We start from the raw sequence: 21,919 nt of genomic DNA, 5'->3' as shown, positions 1-21,919 counted from the left end.
CGCCCCAACCCCCGACTGTCCTCTCTGTGCCTCTCTACTAACCCTGTACAAAAACATTCAACGATCGGCGCTCCCCCCCCCCCACCCCCCGCCCCACCCCTCCGCACCGGATGCCGAATACATCTATATCCATAAACCAACCCCCCCTGCCCAAGATCCCGAACCCCATTTCCGTCCCTCCCGTTCCCGGTTTAGTGATGTAGAAAGCACCCTTAGAGTTGCCTGCCTAGAAACGTTTTCGAGTCGATCCTAGGCCACCCCTTCGTTTCTTCGATATCTTGCAAGGCTGAAGTTAGTATTGTTAACGTATCGAAACGTTGAAACAAAAATTCATATTTTGAATCCTTAGAATAAGCGAAGAAGTTGAGTTTGCAAAAACTGTGTTTCTTGATGATTTATTAAAGGTTTTACGAAATTCCAGATAATCCTTGAGTTACAAAATAACGGTACACTGTTACGGTAACGTTACAAACTTCAGTCTAATGATATCTTCGGCGCAACGGATAACTTCCGCTGTATACGTTGCAAAGACTGGTAAGGTCAGTTTTGCAGCTGTTTACAGGGTGACGGAGTGCTTGGCTGAAATTTACGGAATTTTTCAAACTTGACTCGATATATCGTAGATTTAACGGAATTTATGAAATATTTCCACCGCGATCAGAGGGGGTTCACAGTTTCCTGACGATTGAAAGGTGTACAAGTTTTTTACATAAGGGTTTTTATTTATGCAAATAAGTGATCAACAATTCGTCCAATTTCGGTCAAAATCTGACCGGTATTGAGCTGAAAAACGCAGCATCGATTCAGACAAGAATCAGCGAAATCCATTAATTCGTACTGTCGATGTTTATTACGTTTCGTTGAGCGTACGTGTATAATACTAGTAACATATCTATGTACGTAAAAATTTGTACATCGATGCGATGTCATATTGATTTTTCCTTGTTACATCGATCAGTTGTTACAACTTTTCAGCATTACGAGAAACAGTAACGGAACCAATTTTGAATATTCTGCAGCTACGATAAATTATTTTAAAATCAGTAAGAATTTTTTTTTTTTCTAATGTAAACTTACACCGTGTACGCAGATGTATATAGACTTAACTAATACTATAGATAGATATATATATATTGATAATATAATATGTAAATAAATTATCTTTCGAAAACAAAACTAAGTAATTGTACGCATTCAAGCACCCGCTGGTATGTAATTATTTTTAAATCATGGAAAACGAAATGTGTGTGTGTGTCTGTATACAGTTTATAAAAAATGCCATTGACATCGCGTGGTTTGTACATTTACCTAATACATGTATATGTAATCAACAATTACAAAAATCGATTAATAATAATATTCAATACCAACAACAATGCGTAATATGAAAATCTGTCGGGTAAGGTTTACTTACAACGTGAAACATAATTTTTTTCTTATTTTTCATTTCCTGTAATCAACCGCCTTAAAGTACACTTATGGTCAATTATCATCGTACAATGGTGGGTACAATTATTATTGCAGTCGTAAATAAGAACTCGTTAAGAACAACATTATAGTTATGTATATATGTATAAGTATCAAACACGTATATAAAATTTATAAAATTCAATTTTTGTATACGAATGTTATAAATATATTTATGGAAACTGCGATAACTCCGTTGCAAAACTTCTCCAGCTTCCTTTGTACTAAGTACTGGACAATTTACAGGCCTCAAGAGCACGCTACACCGTCTATACCTTCTATCGTAACCTCATAACTTGAGCCTTTCGCGATGTTGATGGAATTTTATACGAAGAAGGACTAAATGTCGAAAGAAAGGGAAAAAAAAAGAAAGAAATTCATGCATGAGTAACTAATATTCCTTCGCGCTTTTATTGTGTATCATATGGATACGGCCAGAGCGGAACGCCGTTTTGTGGCAGATCAATACTTCGATATGGTGGTGGTCAAGGAGGCCCAAGTTTCTTCGATTGGCGCCAGGACGACTATGACGATGAGGGCGGCACAGAAGCAGGCGACGATCACGAAGTAAAGGCCGAAGATCGTCTTTCTCAGTCCGGCTTGCTGTAAGCCAGAGATCGATTGGTAATTAACGGTCAGCCAATAAATGTGAAAAGTGGAAGAAATCAGATTTCCTCAAAGTGCACTGCATGCTAATTTTACCTCGTGCTTCAATCGGTCAACTACGATCTAAGAATTAACGCTGACAGTTAAACGTCCCCGAAATTTCCTCGCGTATATTGGATCATCCCCGAAACCCGGATCATACAGATTTAATTAAAGCTTGAATTCGGTTTCAATTAAAGTGCATTAGCAAATGAAGATCGCTTATCCAGTTTAACACTTATAGGTGGATCACTATTCGCGATGCCTACTATATCATGCCGCCTGACGATCAATCGACAGCGGGTCGATCTATAACCAAGTCGCGAGGCGATGCGATTGTATCCCCGGAGTTTATTATCACCTCGGACAAAGACGCTTGTGCAAGAGGCTGGCGTCGAGCAGCTCTCGCAAAGTTGGAAGAACGTGTGGGTGTAGGAGTGATATTATCATAAAACTTACGGGCGCGTCCCGCCTGGCGTCTGGATGCGTCATCGCGCTTCTCGCGTGCATATCCTTCATTGGGAATGAATTGATACGGTGGCTGGCTTGCCGGTCGGAGGCACAGCCGACGAACTGTAAAATGACAAAGGTGAAATAAGCCTGTTAAGCTCGCCTGTAAACGAACTTGAAATCGCGACGTTCACTCACCGTTAGAATCAGGTGGGTCAGAATGTGGAAAACGACGTAGGCCACCATCACCCAGGTCACCCAATCCGGCAGCCTCGCCTTGGTCGTTGGAACCGCGAAGAATATGGCGACAACTGAAATTTAACAGAGAAGGGGGATTCGGTGAGAACCTGTCTTTTCTCTTTCAAAAAACCACTAAAAATAGGGGAGGATGTCGTCTTACTGCCGCAAATGTGGGCGGCGTTCCCGACGAACCAGTGACCCCAGTTGAAAATCGTTCTTCGCGGTGTGCCGGGGTGCGGCCTCAGTGCCGCCATGAAAGGCTGGACGAAGCACAGAATTGTCGTCGCCAGGCCGAAGGAGGCGTGCAGAGTTGCGGTGCTCCAAGCCTCGAGCTCGACAAAGATTATAACGAAGGCAGCGATGGTCAGGGACCAGGTGAGGATCATGAAGAATCTATGCCACTGTGGGAACGATCGAGTTAAAAGAATGAACAACAGATTAACTCGGAGTGAAGTACGAACCGTGAACCACTGATCCTTTCCACAGAGCTGAGAATTCACCCACGTCTGCCTGTAGTATCTGGCCAAAAGGATGCCGATGGAGGCCGCGCCGACCCAGGCGGCGAGCATCAAGGCTCCGTGGACTCGAATAAGAAGGTTACTGGCCACCAAAAAACCCCCGACATCCGACAGGAGCTTCGCTTCACCGGAGGCGGCGTAGGCGACGTTGTGGTAATCGACGCCGTTGCCTGAAAACCGATCAAAGTTAACTATCCAGTCGAGAAATCAGTGACATGTGGCGTTCGGGTGATCGACGCGCGTTAATCCGGGACGTCGCGGCGTCAATTTTACCCTAATGCGTAACGATGCCCCGGAGGCTAAGTGACTAGGATATTCATCAATCTACGCTCACGTTTCGTCACATTTAAGTGATTAGTGAGTCGAGTCTGTGACTTGAGACAGTAAATTCCGACATCGTGACGTGAAAGGCACTGCAGTCTGGCCGTTGGGGGTACGTATGATGTAGTTGCAGAACGGCAATCGCCGGCTGAGACATCACGACGAGGAGAGGAAGTGGCTTACTCACGTCTCAAAGAACTTCCGGCGGCGACCAACAAGTGGAAAGGAGTGTTGACGAGGTCGAACTGTCGGCCTTCGACGATAGTTGACTTCTCTCTCCAGAATCTGCAGGTTATCGTGTCGTCGGTGACGATGCCAGAGTCGAACTGTACGAATCCGCTTGGCTGCGAGTGGAAATACAAGAGAGGAACTTGATATAATACCACAAGAAAGAGGGCTGAACTGCAGTTGAAACACACCAAGCATGAATACTAACGGTCGAATGTCTCGTGTTCGTTTTTCCAGCATTCCAAGACGTGAATAGGCCCACAGCAGTTCCGTTGTTGACGCACTCTACAACGCTGTCTTCACCCTGTGAGAACGAGACAAAGTTATGATATTTCAGAGGTGAAAAATACACTATAACACCGTTTAAAACGAAGATATGGAAGACCACTTTTTATGCAAATTATACATCTCGCATCCCCGCAATTCAGCAAGCGAGGCGTTGCATTGAAACGTGTATTCAAATCTCGCTGTATAACATGCTGCATAGAAATGTCAAACTCGAGACAATTTACCATTTTACTGTCAGCCGAAAGCCCGACCGCAACGTAGATGCTCTTGCGGGCTGTCATCTCGAAGAAGTAGCGTTCTCCACGAACTAGAACTGAGACAGCGGCCTTGCAATTCTTATCTCGAACGCAATTGTCTGGGGTTCCAAAGCAATTTTTCGTAGTTCCACAGCCATTGTAGAAGGGATCATCAGCGACTGGAGCCTGGATGTGAGTATTCGATAAAGTCAAAATGCATCGTGTGATTTCTTTCAAGCTCAATAAATACAAGGAGGCTCGGCAAACGAGAACGAAACTTACACTAAATAGCCTGAGTAGACTATACTAACTCAAAGAGGAAGAAGTGTAAGACTATTGTTGAGAAGTCCTTTCTAACGCTTCAAGGATACGATAGTAAAACCGAAGTTTACTGGGAAACGGAGAAACGTCTAAGGACGAAAGGTAACTTTAGTATTGTATTCCATAAAACTGATATTTCAACCCTCTGTCCTCGTCACAAAGCCGTAAAAAACGAATGGGCACTTCCTCGTATTAGACAACTTTGGCGGCTATTGTGTTAAGATGGGTAAATTGTTTGGGAGATGGAAAATATTGACCAAATCATCGAATATGATGTAAAAACCGGGATATTACTGTCGTGAGTTATACCTTCAGGAAGTTAGAGTAAAAAAAACACGAGCCACTTTCTTTCACCACTGTCAGATCAGAGTTTGAGAGTCGTCGAAGAATTACCTTGGCACTAACTTGAAAAAAAAAAATGGCATTCTCGTTTTATTTTCAACTCTGCAGACTATCTGACGAATCTGTTTTCAAGTTCGCAAGACATTTGAGTCGAGACAAAAAGAATCCATTGTTCCGATTATCCTGAAGCTTTTCTTGTCCGCATCTTCGACTAACTGAACTTTTCGGACAATAGCTTAATCACGCTCAAGTATACGGTGGACTGAAGAATGGATGGAATGAAAATGAGGAAAGACTTGTTAGACTGCTCACCCTGTCCTCGGCGAAAGGGGTGTAGATCGGGGGCGTAGTTGTCCTGAGGGAAGTGGCCACGGTTGGGACCGTCTTGACGTCGATGGACCTTCGGAGTACACTGACCCTGGGTGACTCAACGCCGACCCAGTACGTGGAATAGTCTTGAGCGAATGTAGAGCTGGAAGAAGAGGGTTTACAATGTGCGCTGCAGTTTTCGCAAGGTGATTCGACTCGGATCGGAGAGGTGACTCACTTGAAAATAATGGTCCCGACGTAGTCTTCCGGTGCTTCCCAGTCGAACTCGAGATTTTGTTTTCTGTCCTTGTTTATGTGCGTAACTCCGTTCTGAAATCGAGGTTAAACCCGTTAGAAGTCGCCTGATCATGCCTCGAGTTTCACTCAAGGCTGACAATGAGTGACTGGTCACTTTCAAGTTTAATGGACACGGGCAGTGAGGTATGGATGTCTTTCTACTCTGCGGTTCTACCTTGGCTCATTCCTGTTACAACAACCTCTGTCCATTCCAAGCTAAACAAGCAGTTCGCACCAAGCCAATCGAACATTCATCCACTCGGTGAGTAGTTCGGGTCATATGTAATCGAATTTCAGTTAGCCAAACTTTAATCGTAAATGACTTCCGGTTACCTTGAGTCCCTCGGTACACTCGACGACCCTGGCGCCGTCGGGCAGGCTGACAAACTCGCCGACGAACTCGCCGGTGTCAACGTCTCTGGCTACCATTATGAAGCCTTGATAGGCCAAACCCTGCGGGCTCCCCAAAATCAGTCTTACTCTGCCTTGTCCGGCTGCTGGCAAAACCTGATACGGTGGAGGTGAATTTTGCACCGAACCATACTGATGAATAGGCGTCAAGTTCTCACAAGCCTTCGGCGGTGCTCCACTCGACAGACTCTGACTTCTTCCGTAAAACAGTCCCACAACCAGCATCAGACGTATGAAATTAGCCATCGTTCCGAATTCGTATTAGGTAGATGCTTTCTTGATATTGGACCTAAGAAACGAGGTTTTCCAAGTTAGGTATAACAATATTCCGACCTGAAGTTAGCCTAGGCTGCTGTCATTCAAACACTCCGCCCTTGAAGGTCTTGAATTTCACCCCGAAAAGCGATAGTGTGTGTGATATAAACGAACGGCGTGAGGAATTATTCAATCCGAGGGTTGATTTTTGTTTGCTAATTTTTCACCCACTAGTTGTTTTCCCCTCGAGTCACCGGCCACGCGGATCAGAGAAAATAACGGCAAAAATTCCTTCAAGAACTGCGGCACGCGGTCCTTGTGATCTTCCTGGCGGGGGTGCGAGGGACGTTTACGCTAACCAGAGCAAACATTACGACGCCCGTGATGCCGCGTTGTTATATATCCGCACAGTTTACTCCATAATTGAGCGCATAAATATGCCAATATTATACGCGCAAGTGACGTCCGCTCAATTTACCGCCTGAACGCGGAAAGCTTCGCCGAATTTCTCACAGGAGAATGGGGAAGTTTGTTCCATCAATTCGGACAACGGTTGTATCCAATCAGCTGTAACGAGTGAAGGGGCGGGGGGGGGGGGGGGGGGGGGGGTGCAATGCAGGTATTCACAATCACCTCAAGCGAGGTGCAAAAATTTCTGCTTCTTTTTCTTTAAAGATTTATCAGGACAGCTATCCGACAAGATTAATATCATTGAAACGCCTTCACCACCGTTTCAGTCATTATCGTCCATACTTCGGAGTCCAGTGGACTGCAATCGGAGTCGTATCGACCACAGTATGTAATTCCTTTTCGCTTGCTATATAAAGATAGTGGGGAACGCGTTTTTTCCCGAGAATTATTACAGTCACCGAGGTGTATAATATCACAAGGTCGCCATTCATGGTGCACGTATTTCGAGCCTGTTCCGCTAGTCATGAACGGCACGATTGGTCGCGAACAAATATGTGCGTACACATTTTTCTACACAGGTAGTTGTACGCAAAAAGAGCTGCAGGGGAATAATATACGTGGCCCAGCCGATAATTGCGCACCTCGAGTTTAATTCACTGGCTGCGGTTGTTTGACGAGTAGATATACATATAATCGAAACTATTCTTTCGCCGTGACTTATATTTCAGACGATGTGCAGGAATTGAAGGAATTGCTGAATATAGTCACCTATGTAATTGGATAGAATTCTTGCCGACTCTGCGAACTATCGCGGTATAATAAAGTGCTTGCATTTTCTGAATTGTTATGCCCCCTCATCCTTACCTCGCTGGTGACAATTATTATAACTCACGCAACGAGACAGACCCTCACCGTGTGCGATAAGTTCTGACTGGATTTTTATGCTAAGCGGTAAAAGACTTTCTGGGTCACTCGGTGGTCGTTGCGAAATATGAATTCGCTCATTTGGATTCCGATGGTTAATACTAAATATTCGCAATTTATTATACATCCACACTCCACACAGTGTTACATTGCACTGGTCAACAATATTTTGTAACACGGAAGGTGCTTACTCATTTTGAAATACGTTTTTACCCTCATTATAAATCCATATTTATTTTGATTCGAGCAGGTTTAGTTATTTGTGGTACAGCTACTACCAGTAAAATTGAATTTTTCGCGTTTTGACTTACCATTTTTGATTCAGGGTGTTTTGTCACTTACAATAAACACAAGTTAGTCAGTTAAAATAAGTTAAAAAAAACCCTGAAACAAAAAAGGAAAGTCAATACGACGAAAATTCAAATTTACTCGTAGTAGCTGTAACACAAAAAGTAGACCTGATCGAGTCAAAATAAATATGGTTTTATAATGAGGATAGATAGGTATTTTACAAATTATTAAGCACCTTTATTGTTACAAAATTTTGGTAATAAGTATATAACCTAATTTTTGTTCATAAATACTCTATTTTTAGGAAAAAGTAAAAAAAATCCTATTACAATAAAACTATTCGTATCTAAAATATTTTAATATCAATTCAATTATACTAAACCTTGCTCCCAACACAATCGGTTAAAAGTTTTCACGTAAAACACAAAAAGGTGAATTTCCGTTGACCAGTGTTATAGTCTGCCATTTGACTTCGCTCTAATAACTCTGTTACAAAACGGTAATACCGAATTAAAATGACGCTGTCCAAAACACAGATCAATACTTTTTTAGCACCGTGTATCTGACCGACTGACTAATACGGGTTTTTCACTTGACGCTGAACGCCGATCTGTTCGTATAGAAACACGTAAAACAACTCTTCGTTCAAAGTTTAAAAATTTTTTCCTGCGAAGGAAGCATATAATAAACAACCAAAATCTTGAGCCGATTTCCTGAGAGATAGTCGTTTTTTGACATCTTACATCATCTTGCATCAAACATTCAAAGTGGAACATTGGTGGGAAAAGTGGTTCTTTCCACAACCACATCATAATACACGCGGGCCAAAACTCTGACGTATAATTAATTTGCATACATATCGTTAGATGTTTTTTTATTTATCATCACTGTGCTGCTTTCGAGGCCCGATGAATCGCACGCAAAGACCCGTATCAGTTATCACGCACATTAATCTCCGCTTGTATACGTATACCAGAATATTGTAATGTAAGATCAGCATATCGCTGCAGTTTCTCACGCGATCTGAACCGACGCGTGCGCGTGACAACGGTAATCTTTCCATCTGAAAATCGAGGTCACTCCCATTAATCGGAATGGTGAAAAGATCTTTAGTAGACTTTTGATCGGCGTGATAATCACCGGAGTTCTTTTTGCGATGGAGGTTTAAATCGTTAAACTGCTAGGAGAGCTCTTTTTATATTCACGTTGCTATAAATTTCAAGATACTGAGACATCTGCAAGATGATTAGGCAATAGGCCGCGGGTCAGCATCGTTCCCATAAATAATCACGAAGGCGTGCAGTCCACAAGAGAATTCGATTGCGGTGAAAGTCAGTTTCAACACGAGCTGCCATATCACGTGATGCTTTCTATGAGTGTTGAGCTGATGCACCGTATTCCTATCCGATTGTGAGTTGTCCTACGGATAATTTAGTCGCAGTCATCTGTTTGTGGCTTCCGTTAAGCTGAAAGCGTCCCAGTGAATTTTCCGAGGATTTTTAATTGCATCCGGGCTATTTACTTGTTGCGGAACTTGTTGCAGATTCGGTACATGTACTATCGCGATTGTCTCCAAAACGAGAATTCTTCCCAACTGGAATGAAAACTAGCTTTGGGGAAAAAACAAAGAAATTGAAAATTGCCAATTTCTATATGTTGCGGAGGTTTCCTGGCCAAGAAAAAGCCCGGCAAATCTAACGCAATATCGAAGCCTAACGAAATTCATATTTCTCAGCTACAACTTTTCACCTTCACCGACTAAATGAAGGGGAATTTACGGTTTCGTCAAGTGCAATTTTATTGCTTCTCGTTTCAGTGACATGGAATGTGTGGTGAAAATGAAGTGAAAACGCGGTGAAAAACGGCTCGTGGGGCTGAGATGGACTTATGTTGCACGCTAAACCAAGAGCGAGTTAATAATTTTAAAGCCGATAACTCTCGCGTTTGGGTCATTGTGATAATCTTTTATTGGACATCGTTGCGACCGCATTATGGTCGGTTCCCTTTCCCAGCTGCAGCGAGCACTTTACACGTGATGTGAATAAAATCGATTCTCGCTATTGAAAGAAACTGAAACCGATAATAATGGAAAAATAAGAGCTGCTGATCCGGCAACTGGAAGATAATTAATAATTCGTTAAATTAAGAACCCGCGTTCATTGAAGATAGTAAAATCTAAATACCAATTTTTTCTCGACATCAATGTCAAAGCCACTGTAATGCAACTGGCGATATTCTCATTCTGTTTCAACCGTAGATGTTTTTTCATTCGCCAGATAAAACAGCTATTGTTCAAATTCGAATGTTGTTATCGTCAGGTTGTCGTTATTCCTTCTTCCATCTTTAAAAGCACAGTAAAGAAGCTGGGTTATCATCACAACAATGGTTCTAATTTTCGTACAGTCCACTAGAAATTATTATAGAACAGTTTTTAGCCAGCATGAAGGACAAAAACAGCAAGCATAATCTCAATTTCAATCGAACACCTGAAAATATACCCATTTGTATAATATCGCTGAGAACGTCGTGACGTGATCTCGGATGGCTCGTTATTTTTCTTTTATTTTACAATGCGAACGTGACTCGATAATACCGCAAATAGTAATAATGCTGCGCAGAGCAAAAATCGATTGCAGCAAAAAGTAGAAGTTGGTAGGTATACACAAAAGGTAGAGACAGGCGGATTGGAAACAACGCTCTGGGAGTGCGGTTGAATAAACGTGAAGTCAATTCACGCGGATGCAGTCGTCTGATTTCCGGCGATTACCAGAAACCTCATCTCACGATAGCTACCTAATTACTCAAAATATTACAAAATCGACGTGCTGTACGTGCAGTTCCACCAATACGACAGATAAAAAGCTACGTGCTGTCAGCCATTGTCCCTAGTCGAAGGAGGCCAAGGCTCGGCACACGGTAATTCTCTTTTTTTTCCTGCTCTTAGGCAGTTAATCAGTGCTCAAGCAATGATACAATGCATGGAATTTCCCTGCAATCTGCACGTACCCAGGCATGTTGAGTTAATGATGTACTGGCTATACATTCTTTACCAAAAATGAGTCGTCGACAATATTGAATACTTTATGATGAAATAAAACGCGGAAAATAATCAAGTACAAAAATGACCAGTCCATCCTTGAATGGTGTAGTATTCGGCAATTGTCACCATCCTCTGACTATTAACATTAGCCATGACTCGAATAGATAACGGTTAGTATCTTCTTCCGACTACGTTGAGCGACATTGAACTTGGCTTTTGCTCCAACGATTTGCATTTGGATTTTTTGCAAAGGACAATAGACGTCAGAAACTTCAAAAAAGATGTCGGTAAAGTACGTCGTAAAATCGACTGGGCGACATCACATTGCAATCATACACGTTGAATTAAATAAGGATAGATTGATACTTGTAAATCGCATCAATACTCTTCTTGTTAAAGTACAGTACTGAGACGAAAGGATACGTCGATATCTTATTTCGATTCAGAGTTACGATTAATTTTAAGCGAAGAATGAATGTGATATTCAATTTATTTTTTGCAATTTTATAACGCGAACATGGATTCAGATGAAAATTTGAAAATTGACAAAACATTTTTCATCAGTAACAAAATCTGAGATTCAGCGACACGGTTATTTGATATGAAATGAGCCATACATAGATATCAGTTTTGTATGAACTTAATATAATCATAGGAATTTATAGGGTTACTTTGAAATCACCAGACGTGATGGAAAAGCAGAAAAATTTGTTTTGAGGCACACTTCAGAGTATTGAAAAATAATCAAATCCTTTTCGAAATTATACGTTTCAATATTGAAAAATAAACCGTCGGACGGTAATTTTGACAAAAATGGAAACATTCGTATGTCCGGGAAATTTGAGAACGAATTCGACGAATGAATGCGACCTCAATTCTATGAAACGTGATAAAAATTGTAGACAGATAACATTTGACACCGAACAAATATTCGTCATTTAGACATACATAACAACGTACTTTACTATAAACAGGAAATAGCGTTGCACAAAATAACCTTTGGCAAGTTTCTCGTGACACTGTATGACTGGATGAGTGAAATTGTCGGAATATCGTTGGAATACTCATTGACCTTTTGATGCAATCCGATTATGTTGGTCAGTGACGAATACGAGGAAATTCCGTTGTCCATAGCCTCAAGGACTGCATTCGAGTATTGGGATTGTCACTTTACAATGCGTCATCTGACGGAAAAAAATCAAACTAATGCAACCAGGCTGACAGCTGACCATTGACAGTATTTTTTCGCGTGTGAATGATAGAACAGATATATTTTGCTTAAGTTTTATTAATTTATGCGACACGACCAATTTGAAACCCCAAGAACTACGCTTTGCCTCCATTCGAATTAACAACTTAGGCTATGTGGTGATGAAACGGCGCCGATAACCAGACTCTGACGTCATGAGGAAATTTTCGAATAACGTGCCTGGCGTATTCGGGTTTGGAAGCGGCGCCTAACAATTCGACCGATCAAGCTCGAAGTGGCTAAATATATAATGAGGCTTAGTTTTAGCGTTCTCGGAAGCGGGTACTTGCATCATACATAATTTCGCGTCAATGTTACTTCGGAGCTCAAGGTGGTTGCCATAGTTACATCGTATCGCGGCTGTCAACGCGGATTTGACTCGTGAGAAACATTCTCCTAAGGAATGACGCTGTCTATAATTCTCCTCGAGACTGGCCGCTGTATTCGAAGAATGAAAAAAATTCAAACCATCGACTTTTTCTCGTACCTATACCGAGTTGGCGGCAGCGAGCGGAAGACTCAAATCCTTTTCTGGCACGCTCGACCGTTTCTACTACGCGCTATTCATTCGCTCGCGGTATGTGGAGGCTCCAGGTGCGGGCTACGCCGGTGTCAGGGAACAGCAGGTTGTAGTAGTTCCAGGCTCAATCAATACACGTATAATTCGAAAGTGGAGAAAGGTTCGCGCTCCAGTGCTTGGTACGAAAACGGCGCCGATATGCGGCACTTGAAACGCGTGCCTCTTTCAGAAAATGGGCAATAAGAACGTCGAAGAGTAAGTGAGCAGTGAGCAAATAAGCTTCCCGAAGCTAATATTGGCATGCGTCGTGAGGCACGGACGAGAGAACAACACAAAAACAAAGGAAAACGAAAACGTCTGCCTTGACGACAGGAATTATTGAGAATCTACTTAAGAGGCTGAAGTTAGTAACGTTATTGTGATGATTCGTGTTTCGAAAAACCCGTTATTTCGTAATTTTAGGAATCTCTTGCAAAATAGTGATTTTTTACCCCAATGTTTCGTGACGTAAACATTACTAACTTCAGCTTCGTACTTATTTCAAGTTTACACCGATTGTGAGAAACGGTACAGTTACATTAGCAGTAACGTACTCGCTTTTATGTAGACTTGTTTTTATTTTAAGCCGGTACTAATTGCAGTAAGTATAAACATAGCTGGTATACGTACGGCTGTGTATATTATAACCGCAGCCGTTACTAATCGTAAGTGATTATTATTGTTGTCAGACGCAAGGCGACATATGTCCTATGACTCATACGTATTTTCATGAATTCGATTTAAATACTCGCTACCGCGACGTCTCGGTTTTTGTTTTATTTTTGGAGCCAAATTTGTCGCAATAGCCGACATTAACAACGAATATTGAACGAACGTCACCGCAGATCGGGGATTTATACCAGATCGACAATAGCGAATACGTGTGCAGCGTTTAAATACGAAGACAGGTACTTGCACTTGTCAAACGGAGATGTAGGTAAAATATTTAAACCGCTGACATGACGAACAATTTTGCGCATTATTCGGTCAAAGGTTCAGGTTTTTGGCTGCATTTACTTCCATGTCTCTTTCGTATCCTTCTTTTTTTCACCAGAATACGCTTACTTCATAATTCATGACTCAATTCCTGCCGATGGAACTTGGAGTTACTAGACTGTATTTATAAAATCATAGTTCATGCTTCGCGTACAAATCATGGCATTAAACTCCCCGCGTGATCGGGGTGAAAATTTTTTCTCACGCTACTTTGCATCTTAGAATTTTTGTCTACACAGAATATAATGAGGATTTGAATATTTTTTCACAATTCTGTAAAGGGTAACAGTGATGATAACTTACCGGTGATATTCACAGTTTGACTTTTGTCTTTCGCCCGAATTTTACACGCACCATACACCCGGAGACCTTGGCGAGAAAGTCAGAGATCCAGAGTGTTGTTTTTAAATGAACACTTTTACAAATCCTTGACTTGACTAGTTATGTCGTTTAAAATTCCTTTCAGTTTTCAGCGCACTTCGCGGCGTCGTGTTACCGCGAGTTTAGTGAAATACGTATAAATTCACAAGGTGCAGAGTGAAGAAGAATGAATCGGGTGTTGAAAACTTTTTCGAACGCCTAACAATTCATCTTCAGATGAAAGAAGTTATTTCTTCTGAGAAATTTCGACGACCACCGATATATTTGAGCGCACTGCGCAGCGACGCTCCGTTTCAAGAACAGTTTAACAAATAACGATCCAGAGTTTGAGGAAGAAAAGTTTAACCGAACGCTTAGTAATCCATCGTATGACGACGCCTTCGATAACTCGATCCAACCGCGTTCAAGTTAATTTCAACACTTGTTGATTCATTCATTCACGGCGCGTATATTTCCAACCAGGACAACGTGAACCACACCTCGATGAGGACTGCATGGGACGCGGGCCGAGTTGAAAGGCCCTCGCTCGCGTCTCAGGCCCGTACCAAGTGCCCCGAGTCTGCGGGGCTCGAAATCCCCGAACCCGAGGCTTCAATTTCCGAGAATTCGTACGGGAAGAGAGCCCGTCGACTGTGGAACCGACCACTTTCTCTTCAACGCTCGGGTCTGTTCCTGAAACAAAACCGCAGAGTGATTAATTTCCCGGGCGCCCAGCACCGCCCTCTTCGTCCCTGGAGTCACGGCTCTTGGAGAGAGGGAGCCGACGGTACGCGGTGCGGCCTCCAACCGCTGATACCGTTCGCCGTCCTCTTTCTACCTTCCTCTTCCCTCCTTCCGCCTGGTAATTCCTACTCTCGACTAGGTCTTTCCACTCCTTCCAGGCGCAGCTTGTGTTCGGTATAAACAAGCCGTCATGACCTGGCTGAAAGATATTTCTGGTGGGCTGGTTGTGTGGGGCCCGCTTCGAGGCACACGCAGATGGTTTTTCCCTAGAAATCACAGCCGAGCTCTTCAAGGTACCGTTTGAACACGTGCCGCCAAAATTACTAACTGAGTCGCAGCCATAGCAGGCGCGTCGTGTCTCCGTTGTATCTACAGCAGCCAGGTGCTATCGATCCCTGGAATTGTCCCCCTGTCGATAATAGAGAACTCTGGCTTCAAATCTAGAACTTTGAACTCTTGTCCTCGGACCAGCTGAACCAGTAATTCCTGCGGATTAAGGAGAACTATACTTGATTTCGACGTAGAAGACAGAAATCGAAATGACACCAAAGAAAAAAAAAACAAATGACAGCCGTATTCTAAATGCAATTCTGAACAAAAACACGTCAACGCATTTCTCTTTTTCGCTTAAAACGAAAATGTTTTAGCACACTTTTGTTCCGAATTGGCCGTTGAATACGGCTGGTATGCTCTTTTTGCAATGCAATGCGTAGCCTCTGATGCTAGCCAAAATAGAAGACACGTAACACAGTCGGTAAGGACTGACCACAACATCTCCCTTAACAGAAACTTCGCGACTGAGTCATGCATGGATATCTCAATGCTAATCCTTATGATACCGACAATCGCTACTGGACCAAGTGCTCAGTTAACTGTGAGGTCGGCAATGCTGAATTTAACTAACAGCTGTCGATGCTTATGGTATCGCAGTAGGTGGAGCGCTTACGACAGCGCAGGCGTTCCAAATTCAAAGCTGGCTTATCGTGAGCATGCGGCAATTTCTTTCGAATATACAACACTGTATCAAGTTGACACTCGACTCTGGAACACAGACAGCGATATCTTCTACTCGTTACTCTTCAAGGAGTAGCTAGATAATTTGCGGTGAGGTTTGATCAACGGGTGTACATAAATTCAGTGGAATGTCGGTTTTCTCGTGTTGCATACGCCGGGTGAGTCGATATTTTGAAATTAATATGTTCAAACCCGATAGAATTTCTTCGTTTTGAATTATTATTTATTATTGTCAGTAATTGGTTTAAATTTCGGATACCTTTCAATACTTTCGGTACAAAGTAATCGAGAGAACAACGATGACGGCAGCGAGTAAGGCTACCAACCGTGATCACCATTATGTATTGAAAAAAAAACAAGTACTCATACAGCTGACCACACCGTGTTCACCGAAGAAATATCATGCGCTGCTTCATAATGTGGGCGCAATTACCAAGTTCTTGTAATTTATTGCGTCAAAGTATTTTCCTTATTTTGCGCCTGGAAACCAGTCAGCTTGCGGTCATATCAAATGGAAACTTTTCAACTTATTACCAACAATCGTGATATAAGGTGAAAACGGTTTTTAAATAAAGCGATAGAATAAATGCCTGCTGTGATTTATTCAACCAACTTCGAAAGCTACGGAACGCGGTTTTTGAAAGAGTAGTCCCAGGCACTCCGTAATTCTTTGGATTATAGCCCTCTGCTGACTCAAATACGATAAACCAAGACGACAGAGCTTGTAGGCGATAGATAGCAATATCTGAGGTTCCAAGGCTTTTAACTGTTCAAGTGAAATTATCCCTTTTATCCCATGAATAGCAAACTCAATGTAAGTTACAAACAACAGATCGCAATACTTACCTGGAATGATACATTATCCTCAGAATAATTATGAAAAAAGAATGTAGAGAAAAATTTTACCCCACGTATAACTGTAACGTATAACATCAGTTTTTTGAACTTGGGTCAATTTGATCAAGATCCGAAAGTCAAGGTTAACAGTGCTATTCCACTTTGTTAGCAGCATGGTTTTATCACATAATATGGGCATTTTGCCAATGTTGGGAATTCGTTCACTTGTAGCATATGTCTAACCGATGGCGTTGTTGCAATTTTCAACTGACCCTACTTTTTCGTATTAAATAAAAAGGAAAAATGCATCGTGGCCTATTTCTGCACGTGACCTACTCCTAACGGCACCCCTGCCTACGATGTGGCAAAATGGGTGAAAAGCATGTACCTAATCGACCGGGACCGTCAGAGCGAACGGATAAATTTTCCGCTATTTAGGAAATTTCATGCCCTGCACGAGCGTCAAAGGAGCGAGAACCGTGCCCTTGCTCTATAATCAGCATCTCTATTAATAGATATTACCTTTGCGATCGCGATCACGTCAGTGAATGTCATACCATGAAGTAAAGAGATCAGCAGTTCCATGACGGCGTATGACTTCGATCTCCATTGACCTTGCATCACTTTTCCCGAATAATTTTTAACGTCCCGTAGTCAAACCGGGGCGGAAGTGATTCTAGCCAGATGCAGGAATCTGCCTCGCTCGAAGCACCGGACATATCCTGGGAGAATACCCTCGGGACTCCGAACGGTGTTCCCATCGACGAGGATACCAAGAAGATCCTCAAACCATGCCTGGACTTGCCGCCACCCCCGCCGATCTCCTTGGACGAGTTGATCACCAGGAGTGATAATTTTCCAATCACGATCCCGGTTAACACCGTGCGCACCCGAGCCCTGAAGGAAAGGGGCATCAGCCCCGATACACTCGAGGTTTGCACTCTTTGAAATCACCCTGAGGTAATGAATTAATCCTTTTTCTGAACCTAGATGAACGCCAACTCGACGTATCCTCTGATCCACGAGGCCATGATTCCGTTGATAGCCAACTGGCTAAAGTACAAACGAACCCACGGAAGTGTATTGGAGAAGGCGATGTACCAAGAAATGGGCTTAATTCAGTTGGTCCAGCGTCTTCTGGAACAGAGAGCCGTCGTCTTCGTTGGTCCTCGCGACAAGTACCTACTTATGGATAAAAACACCGGATCTGAAGGCTGGGAATACGTCGGTACGGAGCAGGAAAAAGAACCCTTGGTAAGCGGTGCTGTACTTACCTCACCGTTTCACACTGCTAGCGTTACGGTTAAGCTATGATTCTCCATTACCAGGTGCTGACCAAGTGTCTCTCCTACGACGAAATCAAATTGTCTGCAATGATGATGATGTCATCGCACACTGAATTCATCAATGACGGGTCAAGGGATAACAAAGGCATCGTTTCTAGTGACCCTGACTCGGTTCAGCCACGAGGCGTAATCATCGGAGTTGTTGGATCGAGGTAAGAAAGTGCTATGTGAACCCGAAGCTCCTGATCCTTCATGTCTGAAGTAGACTCACCAGGTGTCAACGTGTAACGATCGCTTCTTAGGTTCCAGCGGGCAGGAGTTATGGAGTATCAAGATATTGTGGTGACACCGCTACAGAACAATATGGACAATGGGTAAGCTTAAGAAATTCGCATGTAGTAGGAAGACAAACCGACACAAGCTCTCTATCGAATTGCTATCAAATCTCTTTTTCTGGACTGATTTTGAGTGAAAATTACAAGGACAAAAGATATCCTGCAATCTTATGACAAATCAACCAATCTTTAGATATGGCCCGGCTACCGATGGGACGACGGAAGAGAGACGAGGTCTTCGCGTCGCTTGGGCTAGATTTTACGGTGAAGAATACTTGCCGCTTTACGAGGAAGCGGTCAAACGGTTGAAGTCGAAGGAGAACAAGCGGTACGTTGTCGTCCCGATATCACGACAGTATATTTTCGACGTTGAGAACTACATGAAGAGAACGCTTCTGTCCGTTGAAATGATTTTGCTGGAAGCAAACTCGAGGGCGGAGAAACAGAATACAACGGCCTTCTTGCACGTCGTTGGTTTCGGCCTTGGCGTATGGAGAACTCTTCAGGACCAAGAAATATACTTTTTAAAAACATTCGAGATTGCGATAGGCAAGATGAAGAAGAAGCTCAAGTTCGTTTCTGATATAATGTTTGCCTACTTCAGACAACAGAAGTGCGGTGGTGCCGGAAACGGGGATTATTTAGGAGGTTGGTATTCTATATACTTACATATGATGTATATAATCTACATTAAAAGCTTCAATCCTTCATTCGTCATTAATTTTAAAAACTATATTTTCACGATTACTCCACTGCGACTCTTCTATTTTCACCAAAATGATGGATAGTTGATGCGATTTGCGATACATGATTAGTGCATCAAATGGTGCCATCATTTCAGATATCAAGATTCACTTCGCTCTAAGAGAACCTCACAGCCGATTATTCCGAGCTACTGATGCGAACAAACTTCTAGTGGTCACTTATGCTTGGGATGGAAACTCTTTGCCAGGTAAAAGTAGCTTACATACCACACCAAAGTCGATACAGTCGAGGTCTCCGTTTATATCTACTTCTATTTCATTCCGTCGACTTGTAACTAGTCCATGATAAAGAATAAAAGATATACCTAATGTGATGTGTTATGACATACGATTTATTGCTTTGTTATAATACACAATACTCTAAACACAGGTAATGAATTTTGGTTCGGGTCTTTGGCAACGAGTGGCGATCCAGCCGCTGCTTGCAGCAGCCAAATAGCAGAGCTCCACAATGTTCGGGTAAATACTCACGCTGCAGCAACAAGTCTCCACATTGCATCGCCGGAACACGGTATCCTTCACATAGCCGACTACGCGAGACTCCATCTTGCTTAGGTAGATAAAACAGTCTATTTTTAGCATACATATATTCATTCGGTATCTATAAATTAGTTTATCCCTTGAACCCGCAGGACAGGATCGGTGGCCCATCATTGGCCATCAGTGAGCAACAAGAGCCCAGATCACCGCGTGCCCAAAGAAGCTACAGCGCGGAAATTGATTTTCTGCAAAAGTCGCACGCAGTGAGGCGTACCGAGGATCGTCGACACACAGATTTCGGAGAGGTTGGGCGCTGGATGCCATCCTCAAAGCAGGTCTCAAAGACAAAGAGGCTTCCCTTCCCGACCCAAGACTCGATAGAAGAAGAAGGCGCAATTCAAGCGGATAACGCGACACGGAAGAACGATCAAAGTGAGCTCAGGGACCAGGAAGAAAGATCGCATGATAACCAAATTAGCCCAAGAACTAAGATGTCCGAAGATTTCAACGCTGAAGAGCACGAGGCTATGGTGCCGATTAAAAACGGGAAGAGTCACGCCACCAGAAGCCATAGCACTGGGGCGACCTGTTCCAGAAGCAGAGATCACCCGAGCTTTGGCTCGTCCCCTTCCAGACCATTCAGGGAACGCAGATACACCGATACCACCTTGGATCCGCCGGGGTGGGATCCTCCGGCGATGAACATCATTCGTGACGATGTCTTTTACTCGGAAGATACGAAATCTTCCTCCTTGGGGTCGACGCCGACTGGCACAGTACGTCGGAGCATCGCGGAGCACCGAGACTACAAAAGAAGTCCGTCTTCCGAGGTAGCGAGATGTACCACCGGAGTAAATCAGCGAATTCGTGATCTCTACGACTTCAAGGTCGAGACCGAGTGGCCCAGGAAGGTGAGAAATCCACCCCGAAGGAACATTTGGATCAGCAAGAGCGGAAGCGAAGAAGAGGAGCACCGCGAATCGTCGGAATCCAAAGAACGGAACGCAGACGTATTACAGAAGAGGGACTTTGAGGATCTGGACGAAGATGAGCGCGAGGAACGGCTGAGAATATTCCACGAAAAGCTGAGGTTCAGTGAAGATCTTGGACAGCCGAATGACCAGCGGGAGAGAAGGATTCACTCTGATGACTTCGGCAACGAGCGAGCATGCAGACAAATTTGGAGCGCTAAGCGAACTTCCGGGGCCTCGAGAGAGTCCTGGATCAGCTATACCGAGATCAGCCAAGCTAGGCAGGAGTCCCGAATGAGCGACGCGAGCTATGTAAGCATCGAGGTATTCGAGAGGAGCGTCGGGGCCCCGACAAGAAGAGCCTTCAGTCAAGGCGATGAGCCGACTCCTTCGTCGTCAACGCCGCCAACACCGCCGTCGACTCCAATGTCGAAAGACTCAGCGGGAAAACGAAATATCCACAAAAAACCCGAAAGACAGGGTTCCAAGTTCAAGATTTATCTGGTATAGGGAAGAGTCAGATGTTTTGGAAAGTCTTTAACCAATTTCCGGAGCGCTACCGATTATAAGTTGCAATTGGAGTTACCTGTACAGCATAAGATGTAAGCGCTCGATTCCACAGATATACATACACTGCATTTCATATCAGGCAAATCGATAAAGCTGATAACAACCTCGACAACACGCATCCTCGCTATCAGATCCACTCACCCACCCTAACAGTGTGTATAATATAAATCTTACTAGACGTATTCGCAATGGTTCACAGACCTAGAATTGGAATTGCATAATTAGGATACCGTATTTTTATTGATAATGTAACGCAGCAATGGGAACAAATAATTTATTCGTGTATATCTATACTTACGTTAATGACTTAAACTTCATATATTTTCTGTTGAGTATATCCTACATCTACAAATTTCGTAATTACTATCTGGAAATTTGAGAAGAAAAGATGTTTTGTGTACTGACGAAAATTCGGTGACCCTTTCGATCGACAAACATACATTGTAGGAATTAAGAAGATCTCTATGACCGTAACTTTATAGTTGTTCAAAAGTTATACCCCTGCAATATTTTAGAGTTAATTAAGTGAATTGACGAACACTGGATCATCACATCGCATGTCAATAATCGAATCATAATGTTGAAACTTTGTATAAAACTATACATAATTATATATTAAGAAAGGATCAAAAACTCGTTTTTCCTGCACTCGACGATGTACCTAATAGTTTTATCATCATAGAACCACTATTTTTACTCATACCGTAATAGACTTCATGCGAAAAAATTATTCAATCTGATACCACTGCTCTTTCATTTG

General features: G+C 43.0%; 3 protein-coding genes across 5 annotated transcripts; 2 read left to right on the top strand and 1 right to left on the bottom strand.

Moving 5' to 3' along the window:
- Nucleotides 1-831: 831 nt before the first annotated feature.
- On the bottom strand, nucleotides 832-14,822 carry LOC124300637 (putative ferric-chelate reductase 1 homolog). 2 transcript variants are annotated; one of them, XM_046754942.1, is made up of 13 exons: nucleotides 14,102-14,822; nucleotides 12,067-12,178; nucleotides 5,996-6,362; nucleotides 5,604-5,695; nucleotides 5,369-5,528; nucleotides 4,382-4,579; nucleotides 4,078-4,173; nucleotides 3,829-3,985; nucleotides 3,264-3,490; nucleotides 2,963-3,203; nucleotides 2,761-2,873; nucleotides 2,572-2,685; nucleotides 832-2,070 (listed from the first exon to the last, which is right to left on the bottom strand). In XM_046754942.1, the coding sequence occupies exons 3-13, from the start codon at nucleotides 6,317-6,319 to the stop codon at nucleotides 1,930-1,932; spliced, it is 1,863 nt and encodes a 620-aa protein (XP_046610898.1). In that variant the 5' UTR covers nucleotides 6,320-6,362; nucleotides 12,067-12,178; nucleotides 14,102-14,822; the 3' UTR covers nucleotides 832-1,929. The 2 variants fall into 2 exon arrangements, with proteins under 2 accessions (XP_046610898.1, XP_046610894.1); XM_046754938.1 differs by lacking the exon at nucleotides 12,067-12,178 and having other exon boundaries at nucleotides 14,102-14,821.
- Nucleotides 14,823-15,906: 1,084 nt separating this feature from the next.
- On the top strand, nucleotides 15,907-19,907 carry LOC124303844 (uncharacterized). Of its 2 annotated transcripts, none has more exons than XM_046761594.1 (9): nucleotides 15,907-16,074; nucleotides 17,408-17,686; nucleotides 17,744-18,007; nucleotides 18,082-18,251; nucleotides 18,342-18,413; nucleotides 18,568-19,022; nucleotides 19,216-19,326; nucleotides 19,509-19,693; nucleotides 19,771-19,907. In XM_046761594.1, exons 1-8 carry the CDS (start codon nucleotides 16,045-16,047, stop codon nucleotides 19,691-19,693), a joined length of 1,566 nt encoding a protein of 521 aa, XP_046617550.1. In that variant the 5' UTR covers nucleotides 15,907-16,044; the 3' UTR covers nucleotides 19,771-19,907. The 2 variants fall into 2 exon arrangements, with proteins under 2 accessions (XP_046617550.1, XP_046617559.1); XM_046761603.1 differs by having other exon boundaries at nucleotides 15,955-16,006.
- On the top strand, nucleotides 19,753-21,767 carry LOC124310324 (uncharacterized; the record flags this gene model as incomplete). Its single annotated transcript, XM_046774135.1, has 1 exon — nucleotides 19,753-21,767. A coding segment is annotated over one exon (1,347 nt), but the record flags the coding sequence as incomplete, so codon positions are not given.
- Nucleotides 21,768-21,919: the final 152 nt, after the last annotated feature.

Source organism: Neodiprion virginianus, chromosome 1 (assembly GCF_021901495.1).
Source record: "Neodiprion virginianus isolate iyNeoVirg1 chromosome 1, iyNeoVirg1.1, whole genome shotgun sequence".
Classification (NCBI taxonomy): Eukaryota; Metazoa; Arthropoda; class Insecta; order Hymenoptera; family Diprionidae; genus Neodiprion; species Neodiprion virginianus.
Note: the sequence above shows the minus strand (reverse complement) of the source record. Positions and strands in the feature narration are given on the sequence as shown.